Source organism: Salvelinus namaycush, chromosome 6, assembly GCF_016432855.1.
Source record: "Salvelinus namaycush isolate Seneca chromosome 6, SaNama_1.0, whole genome shotgun sequence".
NCBI lineage: Eukaryota > Metazoa > Chordata > Actinopteri > Salmoniformes > Salmonidae > Salvelinus > Salvelinus namaycush.
In genome coordinates this window covers 29,526,592-29,547,925 of record NC_052312.1, presented here as the reverse complement: position 1 = coordinate 29,547,925, position 21,334 = coordinate 29,526,592, and the positions used below count along the sequence as shown (strand labels likewise).

The 21,334-nt window shown below is 41.9% G+C and overlaps 1 protein-coding gene across 2 annotated transcripts in view; it reads left to right on the top strand.

Moving 5' to 3' along the window:
• The first annotated feature begins 9,470 nt into the window (after positions 1-9,470).
• Positions 9,471-21,334, top strand: part of LOC120049843 (TBC1 domain family member 22B-like) — a 189,730-nt gene continuing 177,866 nt past the window's right edge. For both annotated transcript variants that reach the window (XM_038996298.1, XM_038996297.1), the window contains exons 1-5: positions 9,471-9,635; positions 10,380-10,436; positions 14,522-14,705; positions 14,875-15,094; positions 16,474-16,653. In XM_038996298.1, the coding sequence (XP_038852226.1) occupies positions 9,574-9,635; positions 10,380-10,436; positions 14,522-14,705; positions 14,875-15,094; positions 16,474-16,653 (703 nt within the window). In that variant the 5' untranslated portion in view covers positions 9,471-9,573. The remainder of the gene's footprint in view (positions 9,636-10,379; positions 10,437-14,521; positions 14,706-14,874; positions 15,095-16,473; positions 16,654-21,334) is intronic.

Here is a 21,334-nt window from a genome sequence, read left to right as displayed (position 1 = left end):
CTGACAGAGCTCCAGAGTTCCTCTGTGGAGATGGGAGAACCTTCCAGAAGGACAACCATCTCTGCAGTACTCCACCAGTCAGGCCTTTATGGTAGAGTGGGCAGACGGAATCCACTCCTCAGTAAAAGGCACAGGGCAGCCCGCTTGGAGTTTGCCAAAAGTCACATAAAGGACTCACAGATCATGAGGAAGAAGTTTCTCTGGTCTGATGAAACCAAGGTCGAACTCTTTGGCCTGAATGCCAAGCGCAATGTCTGGAGGAAACCTAGCACCATCCCTACGGTGAAGCATGGTGGTGGCAGCATCATGCTGTGGGGATGTTTTTCAGCGGCAGGGACTGGGAGACTAGTCAGGATCGAGGCAAAGATGAACTGGGCAAAGTACAGAGAGATCCTTGATGCAAACCTGTTCCAGAGCGCTTAGGGGCGAATGTTCTGGGGCGAATGTTCACCTTCCAACAGGACAATGACCCTAAGCACACAGCCAACACAATGCAAGAGTGGCTTCGGGAAAAGTCTCTGAATTAGGGCTGGGCAATATATCGAGTTTCTTTTATATATTCGAGTTTATGTTTTTGCGTGATATGGAAAATGCCTGTATCTCAAGAATCGAGGTTCTGTTATAATGTTGTAACGTTTTACAAATGCAGCATCTGTTCTCTGTCAGCCCAATGTCGAATCACGAATCACGAGGTTATCCACCAATCACAGCCTGTCACAAATTGTAACCACGCTGGAGAAGTGTAGCGGCGGTAAGAGTTCCACCAAAATGGAAAGTGAGGAAGCCAGCTCAAATCAAATCCAATTTTACTGGTCACATACACATGGTTAGCAGATGTTAAAACTTCTTATGGCTGAGATCCCGTTAACGGGATCGACTTGACAACAGCCGGTGAAAGTGCAGGGCGCCAAATTCAAACAACAGAAATCGCATAATAAAAATTCCTCAAACATACAAGTATTTTACACCATTTTAAAGATACACTTGTTGTTAATCCCACCACAGTGTCCGATTTCAGTTTTAAGACGAAAGCACACCAACTGATTATGTTAGGTCAGTACTTAGTCACAGAAAAACACAGCCATATTTCCAGCCAAAGAGAGGAGTCACAAAAAGCAGAAATAGAGATAAAATGAATCTCTAACCTTTGATGATCTTCATCAGATGACACTCATAGGACTTCATGTTACACAATACATGTCTGTTTTGTTCGATAAAGATCATATTTATATCCAAAAATCTTATTTTACATTGGCGCGTTATGTTCAGTAATGTTTTGTCTCCAAAACATCCGGTGATTTTGCAGAGCCGCATCAATTTACAGAAATACTCATAATAAACATTGATAAAAGATACAAGTGTTTTACATGGAACTTTAGATAAACTTCTCCTTAATGCAACAGCTGTGTCCGATTTCAAAAAAACTTTAAGGAAAAAGCACACCATGCAATAATCTGAGTACGGCGCTCAGACACAAAAACAAGCCATACAGGTACCCGCCATGTTGTGGAGTCAACAGGAGTCAGAAATAGCATTATAAATATTCACTTACCTTTGAATGCACTCCCAGGAATCCCAGTTCCACAATAAATGTTTGTTTTGTTCGATAACGTCCACAATTTATGTCCAAATACCTCCTTTTTGTTTGCGTGTTTAGTTCCAAAATTCTAATTGATGACGCACAGGCCAGACGAAAAGTAAAAAAATTCCATTACAGTTCGTAGAAACATGTCAAACGATGTATAGAATCAATCTTTAGGATGTTTTTAACATAAATCTTCAATAATGTTCCAACCGGAGAATTCCTTTGTCTGTAGAAATGCGATGGAACGCAGCTAACTCTCACGGGGCAGCGCCCGAATGAGCTCGTGGCACTCTGTCAGACACCTGACTCAATTAGCTCGTATTCCCTCATCCTTCACAGTAGAAGCATCAAACAAGGTTCTAAAGACTGTTGACATCTAGTGGAAGCCTTAGGGAGTGCAATATGACCCTATAGACACTGTATATTGGATAGGCAAACCTACAAACCTCAGATTTCCCACTTCCTGGTTGGATTTTTTCTCAGGTTTTTGCCTGCCATATGAGTTCTGTTATACTCACAGACATCATTCAAACAGTTTTAGAAACTTCAGCGTGTTTTCTATCCAAATCTATGAATACTATGCGTATCTTAGCCTCTGAGCCTTAATAGCAGGCAGTTTACTCTGGGCACCTTTTCATCCAAGCTACTCAGTACTGCCCCCAGCCATAAGAAGTTAATGCGAGTGTAGTGAAATTCTTGCAGCTCAGCCTCTTGTGAGGATGAAATCACCCCCAAAAAGGGCAGCAATGTTTTTTCAGTACTATGGAAGTGGTTCGGGTTGAAGAGGTCTGATTTTCAGCAAACGAATGTGTCGAAAGACAATTGCTACGAAAAGAAGCAGCACAACCAACCTCTTCCATCACCTGCAACTTAAACACGCGGTGGAATGGGAGGAATGCGTGAGACTACCCAATGCCGATTGCAGTCGCCCGATTCCCAAAACGTCTGCTAAAAGACAAACTACCATAGCTGCATCCTTTTCAAACGTATTCCCTTATGACAAGAAAAGTTTGAGGTGGAAGGAGATAACGGATGCAGTGACCTATTATATAGCGAAAGATATGGTCCCAATCTTTACAGTAGAAAGCCAGTCTTTAAAAAGCTGTTAGGTACAGTTGACCACAAATATCAGCTGCCAAGCCGCAAGAATTTCACGGAAGAATCCCTGATGCGATTGTACACTGCTAACGCCGAAAGAGTCGCAGAGAAGCTGGCTAGTGTTTCTTATTTTTCCACCACAGCCGACCTATTGTCGAGCAGAACGGCAGAGCCATACCTAAGTTTGACAGTCCACTACATAAATGAAGACTGGAAATTGCAAAAATGTCTGCCTCCAGACGTCTTACTTCCCCGATGATCAGGACTCAAGGTATAGTAGCTGTTGCAACAGCTAATGGGGATCCTAATCAAATACCAAATAAGTTATAGCCCAGGGTCTCAATGACTCTTTGGCATCGTGGAACCGTGCTTCTACACCTGCATTGCTTGCTGTTTGGGGTTTTAGGCTGGGTTTCTGTACAGCACTTTGATATATCAGCTGATGTAAGAAGGGCTATATAAATACATTTTATTTTATTTTGATTTGGAATATGTGCGAAGACCGACAGGTGCGCATGACAACTGACAGCTGGAGCAACATGATAAAAGCATTGCGCTTGATCAACTGGACCGGCCTGCTGTGCTTTGGGCACAGGCTTCACCTCGCCATTGGAAAGTGTGACATTGGATAATTAAAGTGCATTAAGAAAAGTTATGTGCAGACCAGCTGTACGCTAATGTGTTAGTAGTTGTGTTATTCTGCCAATCCAATAGCAAATAACCGCAGGCTGTTTTAATTATAACAAATTAACTAAATTAATACATTTTCAATCAAAATTATGATATAAATTACATATTCAAACAGATAGTGGTCAAACATTCCAAAACAATAGAATAGACGTGTGAGTGTGTGTTGTCCATTTGTTTTGCACAAATAGGCCTCGAGGCCTTGTATATTTGTTTTATTTTAATAAAGAAAATTCAATTAAGAGTTATGTCTTGGCCTTTTTTATTTTGTTTAGAGAAAAACAAGAAATCGAGATATACAGTTGAAGTCGGAAGTAAACATACAGCTTAGCCAAATATATTTAAACTCAGTTTTTCACAATTCCTGACATTTTATCCAAGTAAACATTCCCTAACTTAGGTCAGTTAGGATCATCACTTTATTTTAAGAATGTGAAATGTCACATAATAATAGTTGAGAGAATTATTTATTTTAGCTTTTATTTCTTTCATCACAGTGGGTCACAAGTTTACATACACTTAATTAGTATTTGGTAGCATTGCCTTTGAATTGTTTAACTTGGGTCAAACGTTTTGGGTAGGCCTTCCACAAGCTTCCAACAATAAGTTGGGTGAATTTTGGCCCATTCCTCCTGACAGAGCTGGTGTAACTGAGTCAGGTTTGTAGGCCTCCTTGCTTGCACACACTTTTCAGATCTGCCCACAAGTGTTCTATAGGATTGAGATCAGGGCTTTGTGATGGCCACTCCCATACCTTGACTTTGTTGTCCTTAACCTGTCTAGCCCCGGGGTTCCGCTAGCGGAACTCCTCCCACATTCCACTGAAAAGGCAGAGCGCGAAATTCAAAAAATATTTTTGAGAAATATTTAACTTTCACACATTAACAAGTCCAATACAGCAAATGAAAGATAAACATCTTGTGAATCCAGTCAACATGTCCGATTTTTAAAATGTTTTACAGCGAAAACACCACGTATATTTATGTTAGCTCACCACCAAATACAAAAAAGCACAGACATTTCTTTCACAGCACAGGTAGCTTGCACAAAACCAACCAAACTAACCAAGAACCTACCAAACTAACCAAGAAACAACTTCATCAGATGACAGTCTTATAACATGTTATACAATAAATCTATGTTTTGTTTGAAAAATGTGCATATTTGAGGTATAAATCAGTTTTACATTGCAACTACCATCACAGCTACCATCACAAATAGCACCGAAGCAGCCAGAGTAATTATAGAGACCAACGTGAAATACCTAAATACTCATCATAAAACATTTATGAAAAATACATGGTGTACAGCAAATGAAAGACAAACATCTTGTGAATCCAGCCAATATTTCAGATTTTTTAAGTGTTTTACAGCGAAAACACAATATAGCATTATATTAGCTTACTACAATAGCCTACCACACAACAGCATTGATTCAAGGCAACAGTAGCGATAGCGACAAAACCAGCAAAATATATTAATTATTTCACTAACCTTCATAAATCTCATCAGATGACAGTCCTATAACATCATATTACACAATACATATATGGTTTGTTCGAAAATGTGCATATTTAGAGCTGAAATCCGTGGTTATACATTGTGAAAACGTAGCAAATATTTTCCAGAATCTCCGGATATATTTCTGACACTCACCTATTCTGACCAAATAACTAATCATAAACGTTACTAAAAAATACTTGTTGTACAGCAAATGATAGATACACTAGTTCTTAATGCAATCGCCGTGTTAGAATTCTAAAAATAACTTTAGTACGACATGCAGCTTACGTTATAGCGAGAGAGCGCCCAAAATCTGGGCGGAAACTGATAGTAAACATTCTCGACAGAAATATGAAATAACATCATAAATGGGTCCTACTTTTGTTGAGCTTCCATCAGAATCTTGCACAAGGGGTCCTTTGTCCAGAACAATCGTTGTTTGGTTTTAGAATGTCCTTTTTCCCTCTCGAATTAGCAAGCAAAACTTGCCAAGTGGCGCGAAGCTGTCCATCGTGAACAAACGCAGAGAACGGAACACGCCAAAACTCCCGAAGAAATTTCAATAATCTGATAAAACCATATTGAAAAAACATACTTTAAGATGATATTGTCACATTTATCAAATAAAATCAAAGCCGGAGATATTAGCCGTCTATAAGGAAAGCTTTTCAGAAGCCAAAGCTGATGTCCATCCCGCGCCTTCCTGAACAAAGGAAATTGGGGTCCTGTCATTCCAAGACCTCTCTTTTGACCATAGATATGGCTATACACTCAATTTCACCTCTCACAGCCTATTGACATCTAGTGGAAGGCGTATGAAGTGCATGTATAGTCATAAAATTCAAGCAAATTGATAGGGAGGCCCTGGAACAGAGCCTCGATTTCAGATTTTTCACTTTCTGACAGGAAGTTTGCTGCAAAATGAGTTCTGTTTTACTCACAGATATAATTCAAACGGTTTTAGAAACTTGAGAGTGTTTTCTATCCAATAGTAATAATAATATGCATATTGTACGAGCAAGAATAGAGTACGAGGCCGTTTAAATTGGGCACGATTTTTCCCCAAAGTGAAAATAGCGCCCTCTATCCTCAACAGGTTTAAGCCATTTTGCCACAACTTTGGAGGTATGCTTGGGGTCATTGTCCATTTGGAAGACCCATTTGCAACCAAGCTTTAACTACCTGACTGATGTATTGAGATGTTGCTTCAATATATCCACATCATTTTCCACCCTCATGATGCCATCTATTTTGTGAAGTGCACCAGCCCCTACTGCAGCAAAGCACCCCAACAACATAATGCTGCCACCACCGTGCTTCACGGTTGGGATGGTGTTCTTCGGCTTGCAAGCCTCCCCCTTTTTCCTCCAAGCATAATGATTGTCATTATGGCCAAACAGTTCTATTTTTGTTTCTTCAGACCAGAGGACATTTCTCCAAAAAGTTTGATGTGCAGTTGCAAACCGTAGTCTGGCTTTTTTTATGGCGGTTTTGGAGCACTGGTTTCTTCCTTGCTGAGGAGCCTTTCAGGTTATGTCGATATAGGACTCGTTTTGCTGTGGATATAGATACTTTTGTACTTGTTTCCTCCAGCATCTTCACAAGGTCCTTTGCTGTTGTTCTGGGATTGATTTGCACTTTTCGCACCAATGTACATTCATCTCTAGGAGACAGAATGCATCTCCTTCCTGAGCGGTATGATGCGTACTATACTTGCGTACTATTGTTTGTACAGATGAACGTGGTACCTTTAGGCATTTGGAAATTGCTCCCAAGGATGAACCAGACTTGTGGAGGTCTACAGTTTTTTTTCTGAGGTATTGGCTGATTTCTATTGATTTTCCCATGATTTCGAGCAGAGGCACTGAGTTTGAAGGTAGGCCTTGAAATACATCCACAGGTACACCTACAATTGACTGAAATTATGTCAATTAGCCTGTCAGATTCTTCTAAAGCCATGACATCATTTTCTGTAATTTTCCAAGCTGTTTAAAGGCACAGTAAATTTAGTGTATGTAAACTTCTGTGATACAGTGAATTATAGGTGAAATAATCTGTCTGTAAACAATTGTTGGAAAAATGACTTGTGTCATGCACAAAGTAGATGTCCTAACCAACTTGCCAAAACTATAGTTGTTAACAAGAACTTTGTGGAGTGGTTGAAAAACGAGTTTTAATTACATCATCCTAAGTGTTTGTAAACTTCCGACTTCAACTGTATATCGTGAATTTTCCAAACCTCTGATATTTTTTAAAATATTACTTTTAGGCCATTTTAGGCCACTTTCCCAATGCTCTTAACCACTAAACTATCTGCCTCTGTGTACAGGAAATTATCATCGCTCATACTGTTCATATTATTCCGCGTTCAAGTGCTAGTCTGAACTAGGAAACTAGGAATGTCCGACTTGCTAACTGGTTGTAGTTAATCACGTACTGCGTTCAATGAAGTCGGACATTTCCTCTTATTAAAAAAACACAGAAGAAGCTAAATCAACGGCTATAGATGGACTTCTCTTTAAAAGGAAGCGTCCTAATAACCAAGGCTGAAAGTATCTCTAGGCTAACATATGGCGCTATGTCTTTATATCTTGACAGTAAAATAAGCAAGGAGATAGACCAGAATCTTTTCAACTTTCTGCGTAGAAACCGTACCCATTACACCAGGAAAACTGTTGTAATGAACACTTATGAGTATGGTGGACTGAATTTTCTGGACTTTACTACCTTAAATAATACTTTTAAGATCAAATGAATAAAACAATTCCTAAGAAGACCTACTTCTATGTGGAATTTTATTCCTCATCATGTCTTCTCTACTTTTAGTGGCCTTAACTTCATGTTGGTTTGCAATTATAATATTGACAAAGTTCCAGTGAAACTTTCTGCTTTTCATCGGCAGGTTTTCTTGTCATGGTCCTTAATTTATAAGCATAATTTTTCTCCACACATATATTATATATGGAATAATTGGGATATATTGTATAAAAATACTTCTTTGTTTTTAGAATATTGGTTCTGAAATAATATCCTATTGGTGAGCCAACTTCTAAATGCAGAGGGTTTTTTACTTAGTTATAAGGAATTCTTATCACTTTACAAGTTCCCTGTAACACCTAAAGATTTTGCAATTGTTTTAGATGCCATTCCCTCATATGCTGCTTTATTATTCAGGAACTTGTCAAGACCTGTCCCTCAAAGCCTACCTTCCATTAATCCTGTTGACTCATCAGTAGGAAAGATTTGTTTATCTTTTGGTCCATTCAACAACATAGCGATTACGAACCTTGTTTCAGTAGGATGTTGTATCTATACCTTATGTCATGCCTTATTGGAATGGATTTATTGATAACATCTGTTGGAAAAAAGTTTGGATGTTGCCACACACATACCTACTTGTTAACAAAATTAAGAACGTTTCCTTTAAAATTGTTCATAAATATTATCCTGCCAACCACTATATGAAGAGATTTAAGGAAAACATCAACTCAAATTGTACCTTTTTGTAATCACCACCCAGAAACGTGTTGGAAGGAAACTGTGGCAAGACATCCGTAGATTTATAATTGAACACATTTATGAAGATTTTACACTATTATGGAGAGATGTACTGCTTGGATTCTTTACCTACGATAGAAATAAACTGAAACAATGTCATGTAATTAATTTAATGATTATTTTGGCCAAATTTCATATTCACAAATGTAAATTTACAAACAAAAAACCACATTTTCTTACCTTACAAAAAGAAATTGAACTATATTTTAAGACAATTAAAAGCTGTTAGAATTATAAGTGTATGTATGTATGATATTGTACACCCTATCCCAATTGTCCTTTGTATATTATTTATATATTATTGTGTTCCTACATGTACTTCCTGTATTGATTTGTTGTTAATATTTTCTTTTAAATTGGACATTTCCGAGTTTCCTATTCCGACTACGATGATAACGCAACATTATACCTCAGCGACACTTGCCGCGTTCACATAGCTAGTCGGAACTATGAACCTTGGAAATGTCCGATATGCCCGAGTCGTTGAACGCGGCACGTAAATAACTTAAACCAGGAAAGTAGTCGGACATTTCCGAGTTTCTAGTATCGAATAACACATAAAAAAATGTTATTCATTTTTTAATTCGTTTTATTTATTACCAATGTAGAAAAGTCTGTATACATACAATAAGTACATAGACAACGATAACATATGCTAGGGGGTAACGTTACAACAAATTACAGATTATACAAAGACCTTTAAAGAAACACCCATATTGATTGTTTTAACAGCTTTCTTATTAGAAGAATGTAGAATGGTCTTAATGTACTGCTCGAATTTCTTATAGAAAACACGGAAGAGTGTTTTTTTTATTAGTGAATTTACATTTATGAATATGAAACTTTTCCATTAGCACAATTAGATTTATGAGGTAAAATGCTAGCACATGAATTCAGCCACTGACAATAGTTGAAACTGACGTCAACCGCGTCTCAAACACTTTCGGTAGATCGTACTTGTGATTGGGCGATGGCTAGGCAATGTGAAACGGACCAATCCCTGCAGCGCTTGCTCAGAGGAACCCAGATCCAACATGGCGGAGGGAACTGGGTGTAAATAAACACACGTTAGACGTTTTAAAAGCTATAGCTAACAACACTCGCATTTTTGTGTATATGACATATTGTACCGGGGAAGTAAAATGTCAACTGACGGAAACAAGAAACAATTCTGGAAAAGAAACACAGCTAAGGTCCCTGGCAGGTTAGTGACGTGTTCCTTCTTGTTAGCTACATTTACTCACTGCTTGATAGCTAGCTACGTTACACTATTGAATCTGAAAAAGCATAGCACAATGACTGTAACGTTAAACCATTAACATTTTCTCATACCAAGAATGATTTCTTGCTTTATGTCATACTTTATGGGGTTGTCAAACGTATGCATGTGACAGTGAGTGCAGAGAACATATCAGCAGCCATTTGCTAGCTGAAGGCTAGTATAATTTAGTCGGATAGGTAAACAGCTAGCTTAGCTAACCAGCCTAACACTCCTAGCTAGCCAGTTCGCTAACTTGCTAGGGTTTTCATTTAGCTAGCTAGTAGCCTTTTCTGATTGAACTGACTCGTTATCAGAGCGTATTGTAAACACACCAACAATGAAATAAGACTACTTATTTAACTTCTTTCGGATGTGTAGCCATGTTTCAAGTAACTTCCCATTTAGGTTAGCTAGCTACATGCTCATCAAATAATGAAATGGGGCATCACATTGCCAACTTCTGTTGTTTTCAAATGAAACCTGAGTAAACCAAAGTTAGTCTGCTCATTCATGCTCTACGACTTTGCTCTTTATTGGAGTGCACTTTAACTGAATCAAGGCATTAGTTGACAGAGACGTGTTATCCACTGTTCACTATAACACATTGTAATACAGTAATACATTTATTCAGTAGATTTATTGTCAATGCATAGCAATAGGTCACTGTGTTTTCTTTCCTCTCCACAGCATACAACACGTGTATGGTGCTCAACATCCTCCTTTCGACCCTCTTCTGCATGCTAAGTAAGTGTCTGATTAGTTGTACTGTATAGGCCCAACAGTATGTCTGAGTCACAGATGGCACCCCATTTCCTTCTAGTAGTGCACAATATAGGGAATAACGTGCCATTTGGGACATATTCTATAATGGTGACTGTTGGTACTTTGATGGGGATTTAAGATGGTCATTCAGGTTGAAGTAGTGAACGGACCTGAAAATCCAGTCAATAAACTGGGTGTGTTTAGCACTTTCAGAAAATACTGAGCCAAACATTCAATGCTATTGTAACTTCCTTAAGCCTCAAACACAGCGACATTGGGTTTTGGTACACCAGAAGTACATTAATTTCCAATGGAATGCTGTGTTTTCCTTGCAGCATTGCATTGCAGAGACAGTTTCAGTGCATTCTGTGTGGTGCATACATTGTATTTATCGAACGTATGCATCAAATTGTATGGCTTGACAGAAATGGTAGCAGAAGGTGAATGTTGAACTTTTGCACAGATATCCAGATGATGCTTCATACCATTTTACGCAATGATGCTGTCAGTGTGATCTATGCGTTAGGGCTATTGTAATTACAGAAACACTGCATGTCCTAGTTCGACTGTCTTTTTAAGCACCCGTTTGACTTGATTGAGGATAGGGAATTATGTCCGCTCCATTTTAGCCTGGCTGTCTAACTGTTTAATCAACACTAGCTACATCGTTGCCTTGCCAAGACAACAGCAGATTGGCTCAAGGGCAATTCCACAGTAACAGAATCATGCTTTGACTCAGTTTTTTCACTTTCAAATGAATGCCAAACAAAAAACATTGATTCAAAGTTGACCTGACCATACAAATCTATGCACAATGACTATGGTAATGGGATTACGGTAAAATATCCCTTAGGTTTTTATGAGACCACATTTTCCAAGAACTCTGATAAATATCGGTTCCAAATTAAGATTCAAAGATGTCTGCAGAAAGATTGGGGTGTCAGCTATGACATGGCACCTTGTTTGAAAAAAATATATTTTGGTTATTGAACTACAGTCAGTGAAGTGGATTTACACCCGGTAATATAATTATGGTAATGGCATTGCAACATGGGTCCTTGATCTGTACTACACAGAAATGCATAATTATGGATATGATGTTATTGTCGTCATATTTTACGAGTTTGAACAGCACAGAAGAGGACAGTACAATAGGGCAGAGTAGAGTTCAGTAAAGTATAGTACTGTATTTTACTGTCCTTTATTATACTGTACTATTGTATTGGACTGTACTCTACTGTGCTCTACTCACTGTACTGTGCTCTACTCACTGTTCTGCACTGTGCTATTCAAACTTACGTCTATGATACAGTAGGTTCAGATTTTGTCCAGTCTGTTTCGCCTGTGGATGGTTAACGTCAAGCCCAGGGTGTCCCGACCAAATGTGAACTACTTTTCAATGTTCATGAACATCCGGTGTTGGTCGGTGCTCAGTGGGTGAGGATGCTAGTAAATGGAAAGAGGGAAAGAGAGAGGGGTCATGGGTAGGTGTCAGTAAGACATTAACTGGGACTCAGACTGGTTTAACACTTTTGGTTAGACTACCAGACAACAGAAAGACAAATACATTTATTTTGAGCTGAACATAAGTGTGCCAGTGGAAGGGAGGACAATAGAAGGTGACTGTGGTTTGTGACTTATTATTTCCCGTTGTAGCCAATTCAGTTGCAGGTATTCCATTACAGATTTTTTTTTCGTGGGGTTATTCCGTTACCATTTTGGTAACGGATTACGAGTTTTAATTACATAATAATTAGTAAACAACATTTATATCAGTAAAATCACTAACTACTGGTAGGTCTACCATTCCTTGTTACTTCTGCTATCTTTCATTATCCTCCCTTATGAGGAAGAGAAATTAGAAAATATCTCAAAGATATCAGTTTTTGGTAACAGAATTACAAGGTACAAGACAATATTTCTTAAACTTACAGAAGGTAAGCAATTTCTCCAATACTAAATATAAGTGTTGATATTAGTTGTCAGGGGTCTATACATCAACATTATGGTCTTTTGATGGATTTCTAACGCCGTTGAAGACTTTTTCTCGCAGATTTTTTTCCTAAGATCCCTTTTCCATTATAATTATTATTTAACTTTTTACCCCTTTTTCTTCCCAATATTTGTGATATCAAATTGGTAGTTACAGTCAAGTCCCATCACTGCAACTCCCGTACGGACTCGAGAGCCGTGTGTCCTCTGAAACACGACCCTGCCAAGCCGCACTGCTTCTTGACACACTGCTCGCTTATCCCGGGAGGCAGGCGCACCGATGTGTTGGAGGAAACACCGTACAACTGGCGACCGTGTCAGTGTGCATGCGCCCGGCCCGTCATAGGTGTCGCTATTGCGCGATGGGACAAGGACATCCCGGCTGGCCAAACCTCCCCTATCCCGGACGACGCAGGGCCAATTGTGCGTTGCCTCATGGGTCTCCCGGTCGCGGCCGTCTGCGACACATCCCGGGATCGAGCCCGGATCTGTAGTGACGTCTCAGGCACTGCAGTGCCTTAGACCGCTACGCCACTCGGGAGGCCCTTTTCCATTTGTTTATCCAGAAATCAAAGCCTTGACTATGCTGAATTTTTAAGGTGGAAAATGGTTGAAAAATGTATGTATGCCTTAATTTCCCCAAAGTATATAGCTTTCATTTGACACAATTTTATATGTGCCTATGAACTTCACATGTTGGTGCTCATGTCTCCTTTTCGATGGAAATTCCTTAAAGCAGAGACAGACTGATACCTAGAAGGGCTTACTTCTCAGGCTGCCTGGCACCGACTATATATTTGTTCATGATCTGTCTTATCCCCATTTGACATCTGTTTAGATTAACACACACAGATCCAAGGTAGGCCTAATCAAATACTCTATATAGGTAACAGTATAATATTCTCTCTGCTGGCCCTCTGGGCTGTGCAGTCCAGTCTAGCACCGTTCTGAAACTCCACCCATCTGCTCACATACCAGTATACCAAGTATATTCTCCCAACTGTTGGTTGTGGGTTGACAAGGAGGGAGCAGAAATGCACAAAGCAGCTGATCTTCAGTAATAGGCTTTTGTTGCTTTGCCATTGAGATTAAAGTGCAGCAAGTCTAATCATGTGGTTGATGTCCACAGAGGGGTTTATTTCAGTTACTTGTTATTGTTAGGCTGAGTACCATAGTTTTATCACCTGTCAGGAGTGGGCTAGTCACAGGCAGAGTCATATTGGCTTTGCTTTTGTTATGCTAATGCTTGGTTTTGAATGAAAATAATAAGATGGAAAGGAAGGGTCCCCCCTCCCTCTCTTCCATGTGTGCTGTTTTTCAATCTTTGGTGCACACCTGAGTCTCATGGACATGAGAGGAAAAAGGATGCATTTAAATTGGCTTTTTATTAAATTTTCCCCCCCTGAAGAAAACATCTCTCATACACAAAGGAGTGTTTTCTGTGAGATTGTATTTTTAATTGATTTCATCTCTGCGCTATGATTGTGTACCTTTTACAATAACCATTTTGAAATAATTGAAATAGATGCTTACTCATTGATTGTCCTTGTGTAATGTTTTTGTGGTTGTCTAATTTCTTTCATTATCGTCATTCAGTTTTTTCCAACATTATCGTCAGTCAGTTATTTTCAACATTGGCTCGCTGCGTCAACGTGAGAATATCCATCCGTAGCCTGTCGATATCAAGGGCACACCTGCAGTCTGACTAATATAACTTAAAAAAGGCCCGTGCATTTTTGGAATTTAGTACAAGATTATGCTCTTTGGCTGAAGTAGGCACTTTTTGACAAACCGTATTTGGCATTTGAATCTTAATGCCATCTAATGGACAGTTGAAGGTTGTTTGAAGTTGCCTTTCCAGAGTGAATTTGGCTCCCTGTCCTAATCTTTCATGGCCCTTCTGTTCATCCTTTCTAAGTTTTACACCTGTCCTTCAAATCACCATTATTACCAACCTCTTCCACCTTCCGCAAAAAATAACATGAATTGAAAATTTTGGTGCTTTTTGATGTCTTCTTTAATGTTTTGGATGACTTCTAGTACCCTAAACGTCTCCTTATGTTTCTCCCTCTCAGTCTAATCAAAGCGGGCATCAAGCCCCAGACGACACCGGGAGGGAAGCCAAAGAAAGCCACCACCTTCCAGGAGTTTGAGAGCATCACCAGCGATGCCTGGGACGTGGGGGACGATGACGACGAGCTGCTCGCCATGGCCGCACAGAACCTCAACATCGAGGTCGTCATGGAAACCGCCAACAAGGTGATCCTATGATGTAAACATACACAGCAGTCAGTCATCCTTGGGTGTTTCAAAGGTGCTTATTATGCACTCATAAGCCCTTTTTATGTTAACTTGTAAGCCCTTATAATACATTAAGCTGTTTGTAAGGAGTTAAAAAATGTAATATGTTGTTATTATCATTATGCAGGTTATCGAGAACCACAGCAAGCAGCAGGAGAAGCAGAGACAGGACGATGCCGGCGCGTCAGAACTGGAGGAGAGAGAGGAAGAGGACACAGAAGAGGAAGAGCAGGGGGAGGAAGGGGAGGAATCGACCCCTGAGGTGTCGTTTGCCTCTGAGCCCAGCCCGCTCAGCGATGGCAGACTTGTGAAGTCACTGAGTGAGGCCCCCATCGGATCACCTAAGGGTAAGTTGACATCTGTCGCACGTTTCTCTCTTCTCGGTCTCGCTCTCCCGCTCTCTATCTCTCTTCCTCTCTATCCATCAATTAACAAACAGACAAACAAACAAATGTAAGCTTCAGGTGAGTTGACAGATGCGACTATCAACTTCTTAACTATCTCCAGTCTCCACCCATTTCTTCTATACGTAATATTTCCTCTCTCCCTGCCTCTGCTCTGAGCCTGTTAGGCCTTTCATGTTAATTTGTAAGTGTGGTAACAGCAGCAGAGGGTGGTGTTTGTGTTGTGCAGTAGGGAATGTCTGCCTGCTGTCTGTGGTGGTGCAGGAGATAAGAAAGCAGCCCGTAGCAGCCCTAACACCAGTAGTTATCTCCATGGAGGAGACACTAGCTGAACAGATACTGTCTCGTGTCTGCTCCATTCACCTGTGTTGTTCAGTACACACACCCATACACACACACGAAGACAGACGCGCGCACACACACACACACACATACTGCCGCCCCCTGCTCACACACTCCTCTTCCTGCTGGGAGAGACGACATATTATCTCTGATTGTTCTGCTCTCTATTATTGAGTCAACTGTAGTGTTTGGGTAAATTATAAATCTTGGTGATAATGCAGTGCCTGTTGAGCTTCCCCCTCTCTTCTTGTTTTCTGTCTGCATGAAGTGATAGTACTCACACACTCCCCTTTGCATGCTGTGTTCAAACAAAGCTGCCACCTTGAGCTCAACTCATCACATAAAACCTCAGTGTTCATTTTCCATTAGTCACATCACTATAATCTTGTTGTGTCTATCTGGTAGCTGCTCTCTACCCCCTTCTATCCTCTCCCGTCTGTCTAACCTGGCACTCCCCTGCCTTCTGATGTGTTGTTGTTGTCTGCTGCTGTGGTCTGTCTCTGTGGACCCAGCTGCCTGGTCCTATATTAGATAATGGCCCACTGCAAGGCTTTCATTAGGCTTCAGCACCCAGCCTGCACTCAGGCTGCTCTCTGCTAATGGACAGACAGACAGACAGACAGACATACATACAGAGAGTGGGCTGACCTCGACCCTGCAGCACTCTACACCCTCTCTGGGTGTCCTCCACTGTCCTCTACCTTCTGCTGCTGGGAACACACTCTACTCTGCCCTGTAATTGTCTCTAATCGGGGTTTTCTGTTGCTGGAATGGAGAAAGGTGGTTGGGTTACACAGTATTTGTGTGTGTCTGTTTGATTGACGTGTGACTTCAATGGGTGCGCTCGGAGGAGAGGTGCTTGCAACAGGTGTGCGTGTTTGTCTGTGTGTTTTTTAAGTGTGCCCAAGTGTGTGTGCATCTTTGTGTGTGTCTGCGTGTTTATTGTTCTCAGTGTCTGTCCCCTCTCTCTGTTTATCCAGATGCGGCCGGAGAGAGAGCGTCGCTCCACAGACAGCAGTCCCTGCCCCACCGGCCCACCATCCCCATGGTGGCTCGTATAGCTGACCAGAACACCTCCGGGACCCCAGCCATGACGGAGAGAGAGGCCTCTCGCCTGGACAAGTTCAGACAGGTCCTGGCTGGACCAAACACTGACCTTGGTATGTTTCTGGATATTGATTGCAGATCTAAGATCAGACGCCTGTAGGAACGGTGGTCATGGGGATCGTTGAACCCACAGCGCTTGAAGCTCTGATATGTGCTTTGTGTAGGAACGTTACCACTTAACCACACAGGTTCACCCCAATCCTGAACTAAACCATTTAGGGGGAAAAGATATCTGACCCTGTGTCATTGCTTTGGGTTACAACACCTCCCTGTCTCACCTTGCTGAGATGAAGATATCATCTTTAAAATAAATTAGAAAACACTGTTCCCAGATCTGTGGTATGAACTCCATCTGAGAAAACAAGCAGTGAAACATCTGCGGTGTTCTAACCATGCCATATGAATAGCTGAGGGGGAACTAAGCTCTGCCATCTGGCCAGTGGCCACCGTGCATAATCCAAGGGACTCAAATTATGATTTTAGTTTTTACTTGCTCGTTCTATAGCTTACTTCTACTGTACTACTTTGAGATGTTTTATTTTATTTAACCTTTATTTAACTAGGCAAGCCAGTTAGAGCTAATTCTTATTTACAATGACGGCCAAACCCGGACGACGCTGGGTCAGTTATGCGCCACCCTATGGGACTCCCAATTACCGCTAGATGTGATGCAGCCTAGATGAGATGGTGCTTAACTTGTGATCCAAGGCCATAATGGGGTAACGGCAGTAGCTTCGGTATAGCTCTTCTATGGGCATTTATATGGCCGACTTGAACGTTTTATGGGTTATGCTTTCAACTTCTACGGGCTATTCTGTGGAGGATTTAAAGTTCTATGGGTGATTTGAAGGAGTCTATTCACCCATTGACTCCCACTTGTTCTCCTATAAGTTTCAAGGTCTTGTTCTTTGTCAGTCCCCTAATCTTGCAGCATCTGTCTGTCTTATCAGCTCCGTCCTGGAAAGGCATGGGGGCAGATCGCTAGTGAGTTGCATTGGAGCTGCTCAGGTGGGCGCGCGGGTGTGTACGTGTTGTCAGACTCACTCTTAGCCCTTTTGTACCCTTGATGATTTTCCCTGCAGTCGTCTTTTGCAATGCTCTGAATGTCTTTGGATTGTGCTGTGTGATTGTGTGTGTGCCGTCCGTTCCGCCTCTATGATTCCAGCTTCCGTCGTCGTGCCCGAGCCAGAGGTGAAGGTGTCTTGGTGAGGTTATACCTGTGAGGGTATAAGAGTCATTGTGATAGCGCTGGTTCAACCCGCTAGCTGTATCGTTTTGTGAGGCTTAGTGTCACTGACTGTCTGTCTAGTCTATACAACCTGAGGTGAGCTATAAGTCACGAGGTAGGTTCAGGGTCGTGCCGAGACATATGAGGGTGTAGGAGTGGGGTAAGGGACGTGCTGAATGTCAAAAGACCACGTCCGATTTTGAAAGGCTAAGACCATAACAGGTTCGCCTTTTTTTTGCCACCTGTTCCATTTTCAATAGACACATGTAACCGGGACAGCTCATGACTAAAGAAGGGACCACTATATAGAGCTCAGTTGATACACAAACAGTGGTGAGTTTTTTTCAATTTTTAATGTCACATGTACTAGTACAGTGAAATGCCTTTCTTGCAAACTCAAAACCCAACAATGCAATAATCAATACCATGAGAAATAAGAATATGAAATACACAAAGTCAGTAAGCATACTATATACTGGAAATATTTAAAAAGTCAGTTCTAATACCATAATTACATGGGCAGGGATACTGGAGTGATGGAGGTAGATATGTAAAGGGTTTAGGCAATAGGATATAAGATAAACAGAGTAACAGCAGCTTGTATGTGAGCAGGTGTGTAGAGTCAGTATAAATGTATGTGCATATTATGTGTGAGTGAGAAAATCATGGAGTGACTGTTTGTGTGTGTGTTGGGGTGACAGTGTGTGTGAGTGTGCATAGAGACAGTGGAAGATTGAAATAAAAGGTCAAAGAAGATAGTCTGTGTAGATATTTTGTTAGCTATTTATCAGTCGTATTGCTTTGGGAGAGAAGCTGTTCAGGAGCCTGTTGGTGTCAGACTTGATGCACCTGTACCTTTTTGCCGTGCGGCAACAGAGAAAATAGTCTATGGCTTGGGTGGTTGACGATTTTCCGGGCCTTATTTTCGCACCGCCTGATATAGAGGTCCTGGATGGCTGGGAGCTCGCCCCAAGTGATGTACTGGGCTGTCCGCACAACCCTCTGTAGCGCCATGCAATCGAGGGCGGTGCTATTGCCATACTAAGCAGTGATGCAGCCAGTCAATATGCTCTCAATGGTACAGCTGTAGAATCATTTGAGGGCCAATGCTAGACTTTTTTAACCTCCAGAGGGGGAAGCGGCACTGTCGCGCCTTCTTCACGACTGTGCGTGTGTGTGCTTGGACCATTTTAAGTCTAGTGATTTGGACACAGAGGAACTTGAAGTTGTCTACCTGCTCCACAGTCGCCCCATTGATGTGGATGGGGGCGTGCTCACCCCCCCCCCCCCTGTTTACTGTCCACGAACAGCTCCCTGATCCTGCTGACGTTGAGGGAGCGGTTGTTGCTCCGGCACCACACTGCCAGGTCACTGACCTCCTCCCTGTAGGCTGACTCATTGTCGCTGGTGATCAGGCCTACCACCGTTGTGCTGTCATCGAACTTGATAATGGTTTCGTGCGTGGCCACACAGTTGTGGGTGAACAGGGAGTACAGGAGGGGACTAAGCACACACCCCGTGGGGCACCTGCATAAAGGGTCAGCGTGGCGGAGGTGATGTTGCCTAACCTCACCACCTGGGGTCGGGCCGTCAGGAAGTCCAGGATCCAGTGACCTTGGGTGTTCAGACCCAAAGTCATAAGCTTGGTGACAAGCTTGGAGGGGACACTGGTGTTGAACGCTGAGCTGTAGTCAATGGACATCATTCACACATAGGTATTCCGCTTATCAAGGTTGGTGAGGACAGTGTGGAGTGCAATTGAGATTGCATCGTCTATGGATCTGTTGGGGCGGTATGCAAACTGGAGTGGGTCTAGGGTGTCTGGGATGAGGGAGTTAATGTGTGCCATAACCAGCCTCTCATAGCACGTAACGATTACAGAAGTGAGTGCTACAGGGTAGTAGTCATTGTGTCATGAAGCCTTAACGTTCTTAGGAACAGGAATGATTGTGGTCATCTTAAACATGGGATTACAGACTGGGACAAAGAGATTTAGAAAATTACTATGAATTTGCCTGCCAACTTTCCTGTGCATGCTCTGAGCACGCGCCCTGGAATACCATTGGGGGCTGTGGCTTTGAGGGTGCTGACCTGATTTTAAAGACCCTTCTCACGTTGGCCTCGGTGAGCGAGATCACCAAATCCTCTGGGTCAGTGACACCAGGCTCAATGTTGTTGTCAAAGCGTGCATAAAATGCATTGAGTTCGTCTGGTAGAGCGGCATCGTTGGGCAGACCATGGTTGGGTCTTCCTTTGTAATCCGTAATGGACTGTAACCACATGAGGCGGGCGGCAGAGTCTGTGTAATGTGATTCCACCTTATTCCTATATTGTTCTTTTTCTCGTTTGATGACTCTGCGGAGGTCATAGCGGGCCTTCTTGTACTTATTCCTTTCTTCGGCCGTAGCATCAGGGTTGTCAACGATAGGTCTGTGTGCGGTAGCCCTGTTTAGTTTAATGACAACCTCTGTGTTAATCCAGGGCTTTTGATTGGGGAAACAGCGAACCTTCACCGTGGGTACAACGTCGCAGATGCATTTTCTAATGAAGCCGGTGACGGAGGTGGTTATCTCGTCAATGTTAGCGCCGGAGTCTTGAAACGTATTCCAATCAGCGCTAGCAAAGCAGTCCTGTAGCATGACCTCTGATTCTGGTGACCATTTCTCAACAGCGTGAATCACGGGTACTTCCTGTTTGAGCTTCTGCTTGTAAACAGGAAGTAAGTCACGATCTGATTTGCCGAATGGCTGACGAGGGAGGGTCTTGTATGCTTTCTTGTGGGTAGAAAAGCAGTGGTCTAGGACTTTATTGCCTATAGTGGCTTTGGAGACGTGTTGATGGAAGTTGGGCATCACGTGTCTTTGTGACGGCAAATTAAAATCGCCAGCAACCAGAAAGGCAGCCTCTGGGTGTAGGTTTTCCTGCTTGTTTATAGCCTTGTACAGTTTGTTAAGCGCCAGCTTGTTCTTTTTATTGTCCTGAGGTGGAATGTATACAGCATTCACAATAACAGCTGAAAACTTCCTCGGGAGGTAGAAGGATCGGCATTTGACCATCAGGTATTCCAAGATGGGTGAGCAGTGGGTCAACACTTCCACCAAGCTGGAATTAGCACACCAGTTGGACTTGATGAAGAGGCAACCCCCCCCATCAATTTCCCCCGATTCCACTGTCCTGTCCTCCCTGTGAATGGAGAATCCATCGAGTTGGATAGCCGTGGGGGGTATCTTGTCCGAGAGACATGTTTCTGAAAAGCAAAGAATATTGCAGTTCCCCCTTACAAAAATGTACCATGGTAGTACATTTATTTTGGTCACTACGATGGCAGGGGTCTTCGAGGGGCTGGAGTTTGCCTCTTCCACGGTATTGACCAAAAAACATGATTGTACCGAGTAACGTGGCAGGAAAATACCATGGTACTTGTGCAAATACCATGGTATTTTCCTGCCATGGTAGAGACCAAAAAGCATTATATTTTTTAAATTGTACTTGCTACCATGGTACAA